At 39.6% G+C, this 19,522-nt stretch overlaps 1 protein-coding gene across 8 annotated transcripts in view; it reads left to right on the top strand.

Annotated features, from left to right (window-relative positions):
* gphnb (gephyrin b) overlaps positions 1-19,522 on the top strand; it is a 111,834-nt gene that overhangs the window by 68,171 nt on the left and 24,141 nt on the right. For 5 of the 8 annotated variants that reach the window (XM_013272050.3, XM_025899013.1, XM_019346308.2 and 2 more), the window contains exon 8: positions 746-880. In XM_013272050.3, the coding sequence (XP_013127504.1) occupies positions 746-880 (135 nt within the window). Of the gene's footprint in view, positions 1-745; positions 881-18,254; positions 18,297-19,522 lie in introns of all 8 variants that reach the window. The other 3 variants (XM_005474999.4, XM_003446288.5, XM_005474997.4) reach the window with 1 other exon arrangement.

The raw sequence follows: 19,522 nt of genomic DNA, 5'->3' as shown, positions 1-19,522 counted from the left end.
CACCAACTGTCCCTTCCCAGACAATCTAACGCCCACTCACATCTTGTGTCAGTTGATCTCAATAAGTCACATGATTGGATGAGGCACGGTCTCACAATGGTTTCACCCGAAACCTCTGCTGATGATGACCCACACCCTTTTTCACACCTTGATGAGGCACATGATCAATACTGGGTCAACGACCCTCTTAAGGGACAACTCAGACTAGCGCTTAAAATTTGGACTCTCCACCATTTAGTCTCAGAACTGAAGACGCTTATTGGATGAGACGTATAACGTAAAGAAGCTCCTTAGATAACTTTAACATATCATGGTGTTGTGACTGTCTGCCTTTGTGTTTGTGTGCGTGGGTTTGTGTATACTCTGTGCATTCACATGTAACATCAAGTACGTCTCCATACTTCTCCAGTCTGCAGCCTGGACCCTGCTTAATGACTCCATTCTCAGTCTAACATCTCATCTCATTGTCCAGTCATAGATTGATGTTGGTAAGACTCCACCAAACAGCCACAATCAATGTTCTTTTTAAAAGGTCCTATTTTTCGCTAGCACTTTATTAAAAATGTTGAAAGACTTTGTCCTCACGGTCATGTTACATGTATATAGGTTTGTAGGAATTATTCATGTGCAGCTTTTTGAATTTTCAATATCAGGATGTGTGCTGTGGGTTCATGGTATGCGTGTGTATGTGCGTACGTGGCGTTTATATGCATGTGTGTTTGTGTTTGGGTGCATGTGATCTCAGATCCCAGATTCCATTATCTCGCGGGGTGTGCAGGTGTTGCCCAGGGACGCGGCCTCTCTCAGCACCACGCCCTCAGAGTCACCCCGTGCCCAGGCCACCTCCCGCCTCTCTACCGCTTCTTGTCCCACACCCAAAGTAAGTAAGCGTACAGTACACCCAGTCTTGTTGCTCATGGAGTTATCATTCAGATAGAATTTTTGATTGATAGGCTCAGTAGCTGTTTATAAAGCTGTTATATGAAACAGGATTGCTTTTCATGGAAAATGCAGCTATCTTTACAATCTATAGCTTAATTAACTTATTTAACAGTCACCCCAGCTCTGTTTAAAAGATCAAATGCTTTCTAGCACACGTTAATTCTGAGCCCGGTTTGTATAATCTATAAAAAATGTTTGGTAACCAACATAACTCTGGTTCTCTGAGAACCGAGTGAGGTATCTTACTATGGAAAATAAAACAGGGTCTGCTGGATTCTGCTGTGACTAGCTGCTGTCTGGCAACACGTGACTGTGTGGGAATTTGAAAAAGGTTGCACAGCAGCTAAATAAATCTGGTCTGTTCGTTCTACATGTCTGGGTTTAAAACGCAGCTTGAAGGTTCCTCAAAGGACCACTTAGTGACATCACAGTGGCTGCATCCATCTTTGATGTACAGTCCATGATTTTTTTTAATGTTAATAACAGCCAGTGAACATAAACAGAAATACAGAAGAAGAAGAAAAATTGTGTACAATTTGATTCACAATCTGTGCATGTAGAGGGGAAACTCGCTTGGAAAGAATGTTTTCGATGGTTCCTACATTGTTCAAAGCATTTTCAAGGTTTCTTTGGTTAAGTACTTCCACTTTTTTTATATTCAGGTTTTCCCCAAATTGTCTAATTTATTCCGTTCCATTTTTGGCTTAAACATCCCTTAACGTTTAAGCCAAAAATGACATACAGATATTAAAACTGGTATGAACGCAGTAATGACAGCTACTGAGCTTGAATGTCAGCAAGCTGCAGACACTGACTGAACTCTTGAAAAAGCTGGTAAGTAGATCTTGAGTGTTTTTTTCAAGGTCAAGAGAAAACTCTAATGCTTAAAGGTTGGTTCAGTTCCTAAAGCACCTCTAAATCTGATTGTAAATACTAATTGTAAATGAATTCAACCCAAGCCCCAAATCAGATTGTGTACTTGGTTCTCACCGGGAGAGAAGTACAAGGACATGCACTTCCAGCAACACATATGCATGCTCACACAAACAAACAAAGGCCGCCCCTAGCCCATTTTTTCCTTCTGCTCAGCCCTACTGTTCGTCTCCCACAGCTCAGTTGTGTTTGTCATGCTCTGACTCAAACATGTAATGCTTATAGACTCGTACAGGAATAGGAATACTGGACAAAACTAAAGAGTTCATCATATTATTTCTTTATAATATAGAGGGGAATATGTTTTCTTAAAATCTTTATTTTTTGAGTCTTCCACAATTAAAATCTGATTATTAGTAAATGTGATGTTGTGTAAAATGATTATGTTGTGTAAACAGCGCACACACTTCAATGACCGGTTTCATTGTCACAGCATCATAAGTGTCTGTGTTTCTCTGTATGTTTTGTGTTTGTTTCTATGTGTTTTATATGTTTGTGTGTGAGTGTGTTTATGGAGACAGCAGGTTGTGGTTTTTTATGCTCGGATGCTAACAGTATTATTTAGCAGGTTTCACTGCAGTTTTATGCACTTGCTCTGGGCTTGCTTTAATGGGATACTTGAACATGTCGTCTATATGTATTCCCATTTTTTTCCCCTGGCATTGTCTCGTTGTGGCTTTTTAACTGAACATTTGCACAATTCTTTGTGAAAAGACTGTTTTAACTGATCTCTCCTGCAGGTTTTTAAAATGCCAAATGGCGTCAAGTCTCTCTTTCTGTCTCCCTTTTCTCTCTCTCTCTCTCTCTCTCTCTCTCTCTCTCTCTCTCTCTCTCTCTCTCACCTCATCTGTCAGTGTCGCATCTCCGTGTGTCTCCCGGACAGCAGGCAGGTGCCATGGGAATAGATGAGTGGGGTTGCCATGGGAACAGAGGGATGGGATGTTAGCAAAGGAGGGAGGGCGGGTGCATAGATGGGTCATGCAACTGAGGAAACAGCCATGAAGAGGGCTCTCTCTTTCTGCTGTGCTGTGTTTGGGTGTACATGGAGTGGTGAAAGGTCAGACAGGCGATAAATCATTGCAAGTAATATCTAACAGCCTTGTCAGATATGTAGATATTTAAAGATAATTGGTCCTTCAGCAAGTATAAATAAGCAGCAAGATGTGAGGCAGTGAGAAGCTAGTCATGACATGGTGTAGTGAGTAAGGATTCTGTTAAATTTATTTGGTGAAAATGAATCTTGAAAATATTCATCCTCCCAAGAGGCCACTGAGCAAGACACTGTAGGCCGGAGGTTAATAACTTTGAGAAGATGGTATGTGAATATCAGTTCTTTGGTGAAACACACTTCCTTGTCTCTCCGTTTTATTATTTTGTGTGTAAATATGAACGCACTAGCACTAAACTTAGAAATACAGTTTCTGATTCTCCTCTTTCTTTCGCTGACCCTGGAAAAATTCCTCATGTTTTGCTGATTGGTCCAAAAAAGTTTAAAAAACAAAGCCCTAACAAGGTGAACAATGCTAGCAGAGAGCATGTAGCATGCTGTTAAAAATATACTGCAGCTGGACAGTACTTGTTTTTTGGTTGTCTATGATTATGTGGAAAAAAAATTAAGCTCAGCCTTACTGTTTCCATAGAAATTAATAGGTTGAGTATCAGTGAGATGCTGCTGATCAAATTCACTTGATTAACTGGTCATCAGCAAATGTAAGCACTGTTACAAAAGCAGACATTTGCAGTTCTGGAGCATTCAGATTTATATTCAGTCTATGGTTTCCTCATACACTAAATATAAACAGTGGGCATTAATTTAAATCCTTGAGACAAGTGTCATAAGTGACAAGTGTGGGGTTTATCAGTCACACGGTAGCCAGAACCTAAAGAATACCCTGCTTTATCATTCTTTTTTAACCTAAAAGGGCCCATAACTTACAAAATGAGTATTATGCTGCTATGAATAAAACTGAAAAACAATGATTGAAGCCGTAAGTCCATTAGGGAAATTGTTTTTCACTGTATTAAATCAGATGAGAAGGAGGGTAATTTTCTCATAGACTTTTATAAGGGCCGACTTCTTTTTGAAAGCAGAGCAGTCGCCACCTGCTGGGCATTAGAAAAAATGCAAATTTTTATCTTTTCAGATATGCTTATCACTTATGCACAGTCTATAGGTGTATTCCACACTTTACGCATTTTTGTTGCGTTTTGTTCCTCTCCAGATTTCCTCTTGCTGTGGTCCACAGCTTTTAGTGATCGCAACCTATCCCGCTGATCACATTTAGAGAGCCTCAGACTCAGCCAAGGTGTTTTTGACCTCGACTGAGCCACAGAGTGTGGAGCTGTAAATAATTGGACAGTGGGGAGCTTTAATGCTGCTGTTGGCTCCACTAATGCATCGAGGTAGCCCTCACCCCATTCCTTTCCTGCAACACCCAAGAACACGTGTGTCTCCACCTTTCCTTGTGAATGACCCCATTTGAGTTATCGCCAGCTTGTCATGATCACATTCCAGCCATATTACTCAGGGTTTGTGTGTACTGTGCATGCCTGGGAATGGGTGTTTTTGTGAATGGCAGATAACAGGCAGTTAATGGCTTTTCTAGGTACAGCTTTTAGCTTGTTTAGATTCTGACACGAGCTTTTACCCAGCGACAAGCTGCCATATGTTCTTTGAAATTCCCACATTGCAAGCGGATGCTGACAGTATGTACACAATGTCCCTAGAGCCACAGCCAGAATGGCTCTGTTCACTGATGCATTTCATGTGCCACTGTGGGCTGTGTTAGTTTGTTAGCTAGGTCTTGTTGGCAAGGCTGTGTGGTGGCTTTGAGAAGAAAAGGTATGAAGTAGGTCTTAATCTTGTCACTGCCCGAGCTGCTGCTGCTTTTTCTGTACATGCCAATCCGACACCTCAGCTCACAGAGCGAAACAGAAGCAAAAGGGCCACTTAACATTTGTCAAATTATGGCACTATGCATGCAGTCTTATTTGTTTTTAAGGGGACAGCAAATATGTTTGCAATAATGAAGTCACTTTTAAATGTGCACATCAACACCGTGTGTGTGTGAGTTTGGATCCTGCACGCAAGGATTTGCTGCTAAGTATAAAGTCTGTGCGTAAGTGCAGAGTGTGGAACGAACTGATGGTCAGGCCTGTGTGTCTGCTGCAGCACGGCAACTTGGAATGCGCACAAACACTGCATGTAATAAATTTTGACTCACATCCTCCAGACAGAAGGTGTCTGTGTTGCTCTCACACACCCCACACAGCATACAGCCCAGGAGCAACTTTACAAACCATTCATGTAACCAGATTTCTGTCTCTGTCATACGGTTTCTTACTTTTGCAAACACAGAAAGATGCCACATGCACATGCACAAGATGTACGGAGAGTAGTTGTACCCTTCCACTCTTGTGAGCATTTAGTACAGTTACGTAACGGTGAGTTTGGATTAATGAACCATATGGGAGATAGGGCTTTGATTCAGAGGATGGCTGACAGTGTGTGTGTGTGTTTTGCCAGTGTTTTCTGGGGTTGTGTCTCCTGTTCTTATTCTCACTTAAGTGGTTAGTTAGTTAGGCTTTTTATGTTCATTTGTATAAAGTTTTGGAGGTTTTTTTCTTGCTGTTATTTTGGTTTTTGTAAAGACGTAGTCTCTTAAAATCCCTGGAGCTGTTGCTGTAGCAAGTTGATATGTAAGTAGATTCTCTGTGTTTTATGCAGCAGTCACAGCAGGTTTCATTTCTGCATGAACATTTGGCTGAACTCAAAGTGTCTGAAATCATTTCTGTTTGATTTCTGGGTAGCATCACATTTGCTGCCAATATTGACTGGAAGCGATATCTGAAGCAATATCTAATGTAACCTTGATAATCCAGTATAATACTCCTCTCACTGATTCATCAGTCCGCCAATAAAAGCGCTAAAATTCCCCAGTAAGGAAAGTAAGAAGTGGTTAATCAGTATTTACTTCTAGGCTGCTCTTACTCTTATTTATTGATTACCTATTGGAAGATTGAGTTGATTGTTCAAAACTCAGCACAAAAACGAGAACGTAATATTTCATTTATATTGTGAGGTTGTTTTCTTGTTGGTAAAAGACTTTTATAATCACTGCAGTCTTTTGGCGCTATTGCCAGTAGTTCTTTTAGACTTGCTCTTTATGCTTATTGAGTTGAATATTTTAGTATTGAATTAAAGTTTCACCTCCTTTTTAAAATAATACTCCTGCCTTAGAGTGGCTGCTGCGCTTACTGTACATCTACACTCCCCTTTCCATCAGAGCTTTCACCTTGATCGCCACGCATTTTCCAGAGCTAATATTATTTACCGTCAATATATTGTATACTGTTCCAAACATCCCATCAGCTTGTCAGATTTGGGCATTTATTTTGATTAAAATATTCAATGCTCTCTCTCTCAGATGCTGCCTTTGCACAGGTGCTGGCTGAGCACCTAGAGGACACTGCCTCATTCCACCCTGGTCCTATAGCATTTTTTTTTTTTATTAGTGGTTTGATGTATGGCTTTGGAGCCAAAGCCAGGGCTTATGGAAATCACCTCCTCCTCTGGAATGTAGGACATGAGTCACTTTGCATCCCAAACCACTTCGGTAACCTTCACCATGGATATTTGACATTCAGCTCACTGCTGCAGACCAACAGGGAATATTAATGTACACACGAATGCAATCAATTTAATTACAGTAAATTTAATTACCAGTTAACTGTTAGTTAGCCAGTTGATTGTGGAAAATGGGAAAACATCTTCATTGAAGGTTCAAAGAGACAAATTTATGAAAGAAATAATGGGTCATTCAGTCTCAAACCAACACGGGCCTTCTGCTCAACCTTCTCCAATTTGCACGAAAGCTTTATGGTGCAAAGTTTATACATATATAATGATTGGTGGGAAATTTCAGCTTCATATGTTAAATAATTGTCATGATCACAAAAACAAAAGAAGTTACATTTTCATTCAACTTTCTTGTTGTATTGAGCAAATATGACAAGTTGTACAACAAAAATAAAATTCTCAGATTGTCTGTCAAAATAGAGTAAAAGTATGGAGTTTCCAGACTCTAACTATAGCTCAGAAAATAATATAGCAAAATATGTGCGTAATATTCATTTTCAAGACCTGGGTCACTTGAGTCACAAATCATTCAATTTTTACACCGTTTCCGCTCCATTATCTCTGATTTGTCCATAGCTGTCATTATAGTACCATCTAGAACAGTGTTATTTTCAGATTATACCGTCTCAATATTTTTGTTTTTGTGGTATATTGCATCATATTAGCTTAATACAGCATGAAAATTTCATGTTAAAAAGTCTTCGACGTGCTTTATTTTACAGTATGAGATTTTATGAGAAATCCAACTATATATCATTCAGACATTGTCACTAGTTGTCTTTTGCTGTATTAGTGTGTGCTGTAATAAGGAACTTTGCAGGAGTGCTGGATGTTTTTTGGTTTGTTTGTTTTTTCATATTTTAACTAACCGATATTCAGACTTTTTTATGTGTCTGTTCTAAATTACAGATTCTGATTCATTTTGAAGCTAAGAAAGACCAGTAAAAATTTCAGCCTTTTATATTTAAGAGTTTTTGAGATATGCGTGTTCAAACATTGCAGCAGATTTCAGTGTGAGGAAAAAAAAGAAGCCTGAAAGTGGGTCGACGTACCATTTTTAAATATATATATATATATGTATATTTCTCTTGAAAAGTATTTGATATATGAAACTAAAATTTCACTCATATGTTCAAACTTTGGATTATAAAATTTTGTGATGGTCGAGCAGAAAATGTTCTAAAAATTGGCTGATTTGGGTTGGAACGAGTCTAATATTTATAAATTCATGTTTGATTACAAAGTTAAAATGACACATTTCTTATTTTTCTGACTTAATCATCAGCTGTTTGTTTGCTGAGCACTCATCTGAATTTTCCACACCTTTTTCCTTTTAGTGTAACTACTTTGATTTTGTTCTATTTTTGGGTAGCTTGGCTTTCAACAGTCTTAATAATCTGTCCCTTGCAAGAGTTTGACAGGAGTTAAAATGCACGTGTTAACGTGATGTGTAACATGAGCATGAAAAAAAGAATGCACATGCAGTTTGGCCTGGGCCTAGTCTGTACTCAGATCACAGCATCATCACTTGCAAATATGTAGTGACAGAGGATCACTGACAAACTGAAGTGATCTGTCAGCAGGACATGAATGATTTATGCCCTGTCTGTATGCGAATGCCCCATTATAGTGTCAGCTCAGCTGGCTCTATGCGTGACAGATCAATGATCTGTAAGCCTGTATGGCAGATTTCTCCTTCTCTAACCCTGAACAGGAGATATGACTCTTTACTGTCCAAAGGTAAGAGTTTGGTACAGTGTGGGTATGCAGGTGTGTCTCTGTGTGTCATCTACACTCAGTTTGGTCCAGTGAAGATGAATCCAGGTGTGTGTGCGCCTGGTTTTAGACTTTTAGCAGCAATAACTTGAAGTAATTGTTTTCTATGTGACTTTATCAGTCTCTCACATAATCTTGGCCCACTCTTCTTTACAACCTTGCTTTAGTTCATTGAGGTTTGTGCGTATTAGCTGTTAAAGTCCTCATTTCAGTTGGTTTAGGGTCTGGACTTTGAGTGGGTCGTTGCAAAACCTTCATTCTGTACTTTTTCAGCCATTCTGCCGTTGATGTGCTGGTGCTGCCAATTTCACCCAGGTTTTAGCTGTTGAACAGATGGCCTCATATTGACTGTAGAATGCGATGGTATACAGAGGGGTTCATGGTCGACTCAATGAGTGCAAGGTGCCCAGTTCATCTGGCTGCAAAATGAGCCCAAATCGCCATCCCTCCACTAATGTGCTGGATAGTTTGTTTGTGCTGACATGCTTTATTTGGTTTTCACCAAATGTGGTGCTGTGTATTATGGCCAAACATCTCCACTAGTGTTGTCTGTCTAAAGGACATTGTTCCAGAAGTCTTGTGGTTTGTTCAGATGCAATTTTGCAAAACTAAGCTGTGCTGGCATGTTTTTTTGTTGTTGTTGTTTTGTTTTGTTTTTCTCCCGACAAACCCTTGCAAACAAGCCGTAGTTGTTCAGTCTTTTTGTAATTGTGCCGTCATAGACTTTAACATTTAACAAGCTAACCAAGGCCTGTAGAGTCTGATATGTAGCCTTGGATTGTTTGTTTGGTTTTTTTTGCATTTTTCTGAGCATTGCACAGTCTGACATTGACTTCAAGTGCATTTTATTAGCAGCTTCTGGCTTCTACTTAACACCTTAATAACATATTGAAGCAGTAAGGCAGTGCTTAGTATTCTACATGAGTGCAGAGAATCTTACAGTATGAAAACTTCTGTACCAGGCTGTAAGCGTGCTTCATTTTCTGTGCTGCAAAACTGAGCATTTTTAAAAAGTGAGAATCTGTGTGTTTGTTGACTTTACAATGGGAGTCTCCTTCAAGTTGCACTGCAGTTTTTCGCATTTCTGCCTCGGCTTCATTTTTTAGTTCCCAGATATTGCCACTCGGTCATTAGCGCCTTTATCCAGTTCACGCAGTTACAGGATTCATTAAAAGTGTAATGTGAAAGAAAGTAAGAACGAAAAAGCACCACTGAAAATGGCCTCACTTCATTTTAATGTATCACAACTTAGAACAGAACGTGATTAAAAATGAAAGTAAAAGCGAAATAAAAAAGTTAAAAATTCAGTTAAAGCCAGTTAAATGCGTATGGCTGTAGTTTTGTTTCAGATGAGGATAATATGCTGAGCATGCAGTTTGGTGACCTGTGACCTTTAAGTGAAGAGTTAGGATCAATAACTGTGCCACATAGTTTAGAGATGGTATTAAAAACTGCCATTCACAAATCCCATATTCAGTGTGGGCTGTGGTGCTGCCCTGCGTGCAGCCTGCTCTTTTATGGAAGTGGTTAATGCGTGTCCAGCATGTCAAACCAGGACAGATTTTCCAATGGAGATGGTAAAGTACAGTACATTGTTATGAAGATCCTAATCAAACTTAATTGATAAAAGCACACATAGTACAGGTAAAATGTATTGATTGCTTTAATGCCCTTTTCTTTTACTCTACTACATTTGACCATTTACTGTATGCTGCAGTGGGCGAGAGTGTTACGAGATACTTTACTGTTGGAGCGAAGGCGCAGTGTGACGTTCCGCCGCTTCTTTACAGCTCGTATCGTCGTTCTTTTAAGGTTTATTCCCCTGCACAAGTGATAGATAGGATTTTTTATATGCCTTTGTGTTCTACTGAAAGTTTTATTATGTTTGATTTAACTTGACAGTAGTGACCGCTTGTGTGGCTGCTGGTGTGTGTGTGTGTCTTCGGCAAAGCGGCAATAGTGCTAGATATGTGTTATTGTCCTCCTCCGTTGCAGTAAGGCTCATAAATGTGACTCCTCGTCTTCTGGCCTGCTGGAGGTGTGGAGGATTTATGATGGAGTGAGTGAGAAAGTATGAAAGGCGAAAGGAGAGAGAAGGAGAGAAGAAAAGAGTGGGAGGGAGTGAAAGGGATAGATAGCTAATAACTTCGAGAGGACAGGGGACTGGGAGAGAGTAGGAGGTGGCGAAAGGGTGATGGAAGGAAATTAAAATGCACACAGAGTGAACAGTAAGGACAGTTCAGCTATTTTGTGTCTTTTTGTCAGTCTTTATTCATCTGTCCATCCCAGAAGTTGAGTCCGGTAGCTCACCTCATATTAGCCTCAGCATTCTCCCCTCCCCCGGTTCACTCATCTCAAATCAGTGTGAATGTGACAGAAGGAGGCAGAATAAAGTTGAAAGATGCAAGAAAGAAAGAGGATCGTGAAGAGGAGAAAGTCACATCTGTCATTTTCCCTCAACAGAAAGGCTCGTGGGAAATACACACTCCCGCACACATGAACACGCACACAGATAACGCAGCAGTTTGCACACACAGACCTCAGTCATGCATGTACAATTTAGGACAGCACACATCACCGTATGTGCAGCTATATGCCCTCCTCCTCACTCTCCTCCTCCTCATTGTCTCTCTGGCTGTTGCATTTCCTCACCACTCTCTCTCTGTCTTATGCATCCTTCCTGCTCCTGCCTTCCCTTCTTATCGCGTTTTCTCTCTCTCTCTCTCTCTCTCACTCTCTTGCTCACCCTTCCTCACTCACCCTCTCACAGTTAGCGAGTGTGTAAAAGTGTGTGTTCGTGTGTGCATGTGCTGGGGAGCTCATTCTGTTTCGACTCCAGGCAGAAGATGGTAAGTAATGTCTTTCCTCCTGCATATCTGAGAGTGTTTACAGGTTTTGAGTGTGGAGGGTTGTGTGTGCGGAGGTCGCTTGTGTCCATGTTTAATAAGTGAAGGATTTTGTATTATTAGCTGAGTGGGCATGGGGGGTGGATATATTGCGTGTGCAGCGTTGTGTTTTGCAAATGTTATTTGTGCATGTGTGCTGCTGTTGATGAGGAAGCTGAAGCCTGAAGGAGGTACAGTGTCAGGCCATGGATTAGTTAGGAGGTAGGAGGGTGAGTAATGTAGGATACTGTTGACTAGCTTAAACTAGCGGTGGGCTGCAGAGTGTGGATAAAGAGTAAGGGGCTTATGTGCCTCATGTTTTGGTGGTGGTGTTATTGTCGTGTTGGACGGTGGCAGTTACATAAAAAGACAAAGAAAGGATGATGAGAATGAGTAAGCGACACAATATCTCATAGGGCTCTGCACTCCAGAAGTCAGTCAATCACTTAAGAAGTAGATGACACTCCATCCACATTTCCCTTCCTCCCTCAGCTGCTGCTTTTATCCAAAGCACCTTACAATTTATGCAGAACAGGAATCAGAAACCCCATGATGCCGATGCCTTTACTGTTATTCCTTGTCCCTGGAGTTATCATGTGCTTCCTTCCAGGCAATAACAGAGCAGCTTAGCTGGAGCACTACTGTAAATGGAAATGAGGGCAATATGGATGAAGAAGTGTGGAAGCAGCGCCTTCAGAAATCCATGATGGCTTTATATAGTTGACAAGGAGAAGCAGCAAGATACTGATGTAACTGTGGAGAATGACGCCACTAATAGCTAAATGTCAGGTACGGTGAAAATAATGGCACCATTATGGAGGCTATGCTTTGTAGAGTCTGTGAGAACCTGTGGATAAAATAGAGCTCTGCCTCTTTGTGCTTGTTTGGACTAAGAGATGACCAAAAAACACAGCTTACATTAGGACTAAAAATGAATCCGGAAAATTGCATGTTGTTAAAAGATAAATTGGAAATTTTCACGAAATATGAAAGCTTTTTGGCTTTCTTGCTTATAGATAGGTTTTAAATTGATACCACTCTTGTGTCTGCATTATAAATACAAAGCTGCAGATTAGTAGCTGATTAGCTTAGCTTTAAGATGGAAAGTAATAGGGCATATTTCACCTTTCAGCACCTCTAATTATTACTAATGAGCCTGTGTTATGTTGTTTATGTAATTTATAGCAAAGCCGCAGCATGTTACATTTTTAAAGAGGCTTGTGGGAAGCTTGTTGGTGTCTTTTTAGGTTGTCTAATAGTCGTATGGTCACCAAAGGGTTGGGGCCAAACGTAAAGGGCTGTTGTTACCATGAAGAAATGATAGTGTTATATTGCTGAAGCAAAGAAATCACATTTCTTGAAATATTGAAATATTCTTCTTTTTTTTTTAAGTGACAGAATCCGTCATCCCTGTTTCCTTTTCAAATGAGTCTGTTTTAGAAGTGTCTGTGTATTGAAACCAGACAAAACAATACTGACTGCTGCACTGGATTTTCAGATTTATTTTTTTATTTTAGAAAATACATGAAAAAAGCTGGTTCACTTTGGAGACACTAAAATATTCACATCATACTGACAGTTTTTTGCTTTTGAGAAATGAGACCCTTAGACTCTTTGTCTACTCTTTCTCCCTTTTATAAACCTGCTTAATCCGGTCTTTATGTAGCCTTAAGGAAAGTAGAAACATGCATGTCAGAATGTTCAGAAGAGACACAACAGCCTTCAGTAACTGGATGAAAAAGGTAGACTGATGTTATTTAGCTGTGAGGAGTGACTGTGCTGCAAAATGTCAGGTACAGAAGGATGGCTGAGAAAGCTTAAAGGGAACAGACTGTATTGTAATAAGTGTGAGTGTTGAAGAGACCAGATGAAAGTAGCTATGGCCAAGAGGAAAGTGCTCTTTTGTCTCTGATTAATGTACACACAGTTGGCCCTCCCTGCCTTTATTTGGCTCCAGGAACCCATTGACCATTTGGGTCAAACTACTGTAGGCTTTAAATCAAAATAAGTCGAATGTGCTCGTTCATGTGTGGAAAGAGCATGTGCACACACGGTGGATTTTCCACTTTTGTTATCGAGATTAGGAGCGTATATTTTATATGTCAGCGTCATCCATTTAAATTATCATGTCAAATACGCACATGCAGCGCAGACACGCATCTGCATGTGTGAAGTTTGCGTGCACTGTGTGCGATATTATATTTGTCTCGAGTTACTCACGCCCACTGACTCAGAGCGTTTGCCTTTAGGGCAGTCGAGGGAGAATAGAAAGCGTACAAGTGCTGTGAACAGCGGGACAGAACAAGAGCAGGAAGAGAAGACAGAAAGACAGACAGGAAAGGCATTAAGAAGACTGGATGAGTTGTCTGACCAGCTGTACTGAGCGTGCTCCATCACCATGTGGGCTGGGAATGTGAAGCGGGGGAGACTGGTAAGCGGTATAACACAGGCCTGTCAAATCAGCTGTGCTAATGCCACGCTCTCTGAAAATTCACTCAGTAGCTCGTTAATTTCTAACATATGTAGACATGGCCATAGGAGCGCTGTGATGAATGACCGGGGCAAGAGAGATGCACACAGCACATGCTCCGGGTCAGCCTGGCTACTGGTTGTTTGGCTTTTCCAGTGTGGACTCGTACCCAATATTAGTTATTCTTAAGGGAGCTGTTGGAGAGCAGAGTTTGTTTTTTGTTTTTCTTTAGTAACTCTGTTTTGAAACTGTAAGCACAAAACTTGAAATTACTTTAAAGCAGTGACAGCAGGAAAGTTTAATTTGACAAGTAAAGAAAGCAGCTCATCATAAACCTGCACAATCAGCTGGTGATATCATTCAAAAAATGTTTACTTCAACCAAACTAAATCTATAATTCAGCTCACGTATGTGTAATCTAATCCCAGAAACTCTAAGTGTTTTACATTTTCTCTTCTTTCTTCTTCTTTTACTTTCATACTTTGAACTGTAAGTAAATTATAAACTGTATCTAAAAAAAAAAGTATCGAGCATGATGATGTCACCCATTAGTTTCTAGACTTCTGCTTGAGCTGTGAGTTATGAGGTAAACAGATTAGCAAGGTGCACCTACTAGACCTAAATTAAATAACACTTTCACACTCTTAGAAATTGAGCACAGAATGTTTGGATGGCTACATTACTTTTAGATAATTGCATTAAAATGATGCAAAATCCAAACGTCCAAAGAAGGATCCAAAAGGCACCAACACTACAAACACAGTTACAAGGTTAAGAGGTGCTCAGTGCATTGCAGTGCCGATGTATCAGTTAAAATATATGAACATGAAACAGCACTGATTGGGTGGCATTCTGATGCATGAATATTATCACTGTCCCTATTAATATGTTTGGAAATATTTGATGTTAACATTGTCTTTCACCTTGTTTTGCTGTAAAAAAATTGATGCCTTTAATGAAAAGGAAATTCAAAAGAAATTCAAATTCATTTTGGGAGGGTTTACATTTTGATTTTTGCAGACGTGTGATGTGGTTTGTGAAGTGTTTTTGTACCTGAGAACAGTGTTAACGTTTGGCTGATATCTCTGGGCCAAGAGTAATATTTTATCTTACAAGTATTCCATCTCAAATGAGCTTGTTTGACTAAAATTTCTGAGCTTTAAAATTTGGACCTAGATAATGATTTCTGTAAAATTGCATATATCAAATACTTTTCTAGGTATTTTACCACTGCAAATTTTGTTGTAAATACAAATGACTTTAGCAAAACAACTGACAAGTAAAAAAAAGAGTAATGAAAAAGGAATTGGTAGCTTATTTCGTGAGAGTAGTCTTATATAGCCGATTTGTTGTGTCCACATGGTGTGATTGACGCAATACGAGTAAGCATCAATCAGGAGATCGGCATGCTGCCTGCAACAAATGCTGCAAGAGAAGCAAAAAATATATGAAAATGCTACATTTTTGCGTTTTTTAATGTCTGTTAGTATATTTTGACGTTAACCTTAAAATCATGTAGAGTATGTTTTTTTTATTGTTGTGCAATATGCCTATAGAATATTCAGAAATTGTCACTAGCTGTTTTTGACAATATGATTCAATTTTATGGTAAGAAAGGCCAGTGAAAAGTTTAGACTTTTATCTTTAATAGATTTGAGATTTGTGCCTCAGATTTCAAAGTGTGATAAAGCATGGGAGCTGAAAAATATATCTTATAATGTATTTGATGTATGAAGATAAAATTTAGTAGAAATCATTAATGGTCGATGGATGGATACCATAAAATTTTGAAGCAAATCAGAGATGATCGAGCAGAAAGCCTTCGATGATTTGAGATGGAAAGAACCTAAAATAACAGTGTAATGACAACCTGACAGTATTATACTGGAAAGTCTTTATTTTCATAGAAAAAAACTGTAGATCACAAGAGTTTAATTGCAATATAACATTCTGATGTTGGGAGATCTATCTGCTAGCATTGTATTGCTGTACTTTAACAGGGAACTTTGTCACATCTTGGGGATGATTATGTAACCCAGTTTCATTACAAAACACTGTCATATTCCTGAGACCAACCCTCCATCACCACAATAAACTCAAAAAACAGCCCTCATCTAACAGTCTACACAACTGCTATCATATACATATAATTACATTTTAATAGAAGATGGTAGAGAAAAATTCTGGGTTGGAAAAAAGAGGATAGATGTATTCAGTCTATGTTAGTGAATTGAGTCCTACCTCACCGCTACAGTATTTAGGAAAACCTTGTGTAGTTTACTTCTGAGTTTCAATTTGTAACCTCCTATGGTTTCCTGCAGGTGTCCATTATCTGAGCTGTGAGCCACATAAGGGCAACTGCTGTGAATGTAGAGCATTTCAATTAGGAGGGATGAGATGCTCATCTCCTTGACAGTGCTGCTTTACAAAGGCTATTTATTATATAATCTGAAATGTTACTGATTCATGAGGAAAAGTCAGGAATTGTCTAATGACTTTGCTAATAATTCATACTGAGCTTTGCTTTCATGTTAGGCATTATTTGGGGACTAGATGTAATACTTCTAAATGGGTTTCCCAGTGATATGTCATAGCTGGAAGGCTCTTCGACCAGAAACAAACAGCCAACCCAGATGGCTGCGTTTATGTGCAGTTTTTGTTTGGGATATTTTGGCAAACTAGCACATGAATGAAAGGCTGTAGAGCAGTCGTCATAGACACAGCGATTGGCTTTCCAACTAGCACATGATCAGCTTAATAAATCAAATTAATCTGATCTCTGAAATCTGATGAATCTAATGATTCAGTGTCTCTAAAGTAAGATAAACTGGATAATCTATGAGCACCGTCCTGAAATATCACCCTAAAATAGGCTGAGACATAACCTCCTTCTAGCTTCATTAGGGGAGTTAATAAAAAATTTCATGTGCCTTTTGGCGAAGGGATTGTTATTAAAGTGTTGTACCACAGCTTGAATAAAAATACACCAATCATGGGTGACCCCAGTGGAGCAGTAACAGGTGATACCTGGGGATGGTAGAAATAAATTACACTGCCTCATTTATTCCCCATGTGCTTTTGGCTTACGGAGTCCTTTTAACAGTAGGTCACATGTGATGTGAAACTGCAGTTGGAGGCATGTTGGATCCTTGACTGACATCTGTGTTGACTGTAGAACTGACATTTTTACTGTGTTGTGGTCAGGTTTGCATTCTTTTTCAGTTCAAATGGCACCTCTGGTGAATTCAGTTCTTCTACTATATGTTACGTAAAACTTTGTGTTCAAGTAGTGTATAGTCAACAGCAAATGAGTGTGTTATACATCGCCTATATCACACTGATATTTGCTTTTACACAAAGTACCCTGGTCTAGGATGGTGACATACAAAGTAGTGGGAAAATCTAGTTTTGCAACCATTTATTTGAACACATTTTCATCCCTGGTGTTGCAGAGACATGCAAAAGGTGTCCTTTGGCATGAGTGTGGCCATGGTAGCGGTGGTGTTGGGGTTTGAAGCCTTTCAGCCAGGAGACCACAGTTTCTGTCCTGTTTTAAATGTTTGAGTTTTGCAATTTATTTATTTTTTCAGTCGCTAATTCATTTTCTTCTCATGTGCTTTTTTACTATTGCTTTCACCCTCTGCTTGGTGAAAAACATGAAATCATTATCAGCATTTATAATAGCCAGTTGATGAGAAATGTAAAAGAACAATGGAGATGGTAGAAACACTCTTTAACTGAATTATTAATGGTTATGTTGCATAGTCTGTCCACCAGAGGGAACTTTGCAAAGTCCATGTGGCTTGGAAAGCAATAAAGTTGGGTAGTGTATAAATGAGTAATCACCAACATGCTGTGACAGCAAAACAATATTATTGTTATAAATAGCATTGTCATATTCTCTTAGCAAGGACTGGGGAAATCTGTTGATGTTTTGTGTGTCTAAAAGGAAGATTTATTGGATTTTCAAATATCTGTATCAGTAGTGATTTTAAAATTTATCAGTTAGACTTAATGGGACAGACTGGGAGTGAGAAACCTGCCTGGGTATTCTTATAACATGTCCCAATGCTGAAGGACACCCTGTGTTTATCTGTGGTGCAAGTGGAACTTGGTGTTTCACAGATATGCATGGATGGATCTGCCACCGTGGGAATGGGAATGGGTTGGTCATTCAGACTTCTGGAAAGGCCTTAGCAGAAAGTAGTGAGAGCTTTGTGGATACATGTGGATTCTCTCTGGTCAATTTTAAAAACATGACAACTCTGGAAAATGCATTGAGAGGCTAAGAAAATGTTACATTAATGTGTGATTTATTTATTTTTTTGTTCCTGTGAAACCTGTTCTCCTATTGTTCTGATGGGGAATGAATCCCCATGTAACTCCTACCTGCTGTCCTGACCTGTCCTGTCTTGTCCTTCATGCCCTTGGCTGCCATGGCCTACCTGAGACAGTCACACAGAGAGCTGTCGTGCAGATGTCCTCCTGAAAGACAGAGGGCGCTGTCCGCTCCACCCGTCAGTCTCTGTGTGCCTCTGTGCCCCGCTCAACCCGGCTTTGGCTCTGTTAAACCTCTTCTCTTCTCCCCTCCTCTCTCTCGCGGCACCAGGCGCGGCTCCCCTCCTGTTCATCCACCCTAAGCATTGCTGAGGTACTCCTGCATGTGTTCTAAAGCATCGTTACGGTCATCATGGTGGCATCAGTTCCTACTCCTTCCCTCTCCAACAGCACCTCTAATTTCCTGCCTGGCATGACTGCTTCCTGCCTAAACCTCCTTTCCTTTCCCTTGTGTGTATGCTGACTTGCCTGCTACACTCCTGCTGTCTCTCTGTGTTTTTTGACACACAACCCACAATCCTTTGTTTTTCTCCCTGTGTTTTTGTGCGTATTTGAGTCTTGTAGTGAAATGTTGTCTGATTCTCATACACATACTGTATCTAACCCTTTGCCTGGTTTCCATGCACACACAGCCTCCAGAATAAACAAACGTCCATCACTTGGCATATTACTCAAACGCGTTTCAACCTCACAAGTGAAGTTGAAAGTTGCTTGAATTATGTATTTGAATGAAAGTGATACTGGTTGCACAAACAAAGTATGTTTCTCCCCCTCTGTGTATACACTTCAGTTCCTTTTAAAGCGCCTCGCTGACACACATTCATCAGCTCGTAAAAGAAAAAAGGCCTGGTAAATATAAGCTTTGCAGCTTTGCTGTGCTTGGTACACTGGTCATGGCCCCAAGTGACTCTGATCAGTGAGTGATAAAGACATGACCTCTGTGCAGGGCGTCAAATGGTGCCGGCGCTGTCCACTGTGATACTGAAGCCCATTGATTACCTGTAATTGCACAGTAATGAAACTACAGATTTTGAATACGTGTTTAAAAAATAAATTATCAATAGTAGCGAGCTAATGTGCATTTCAATTTCTTTTCCAGCACTAATGCAATAGAGGTAACTTTTTATCTTTAGTTTTATTTTGAAATGCAAAATAGGACATTAACTCAAAAGTAATTGTTGCCTATTTAGTGTGCTATGTATGCCATTAGTCTTAATCTTGCTTTAGACCTAGGCTGATCTTGTCATGTCCTGGAATGGGATGCATATAAGTAACAAGGTACTGCAGTACAGAAATGCCCAATGTGCAGTATATTTGAGGTCATTTAGAAATTTTTGCAATGCTCCCAGCACAGGCCTACTCAGGTACTATCATTTAAAGTTGTATTTAGCTGTAATTTCATATTTTTGGTGGCCATCTTAATCTCAGCTTAAAAAATAAGATATATATGTCTTTTTATTTTATTGATTTTAAGATAATTTATGGTCTCAGGGTATAAAATTTAAATAATTACGCACTTAGAGGCATGTTTTCTAATAT

The sequence above is a fragment of the Oreochromis niloticus genome, linkage group LG15, assembly GCF_001858045.2.
Source record: "Oreochromis niloticus isolate F11D_XX linkage group LG15, O_niloticus_UMD_NMBU, whole genome shotgun sequence".
Classification (NCBI taxonomy): domain Eukaryota; kingdom Metazoa; phylum Chordata; class Actinopteri; order Cichliformes; family Cichlidae; genus Oreochromis; species Oreochromis niloticus.
This window is presented reverse-complemented; position numbering and strand designations above follow the sequence as displayed.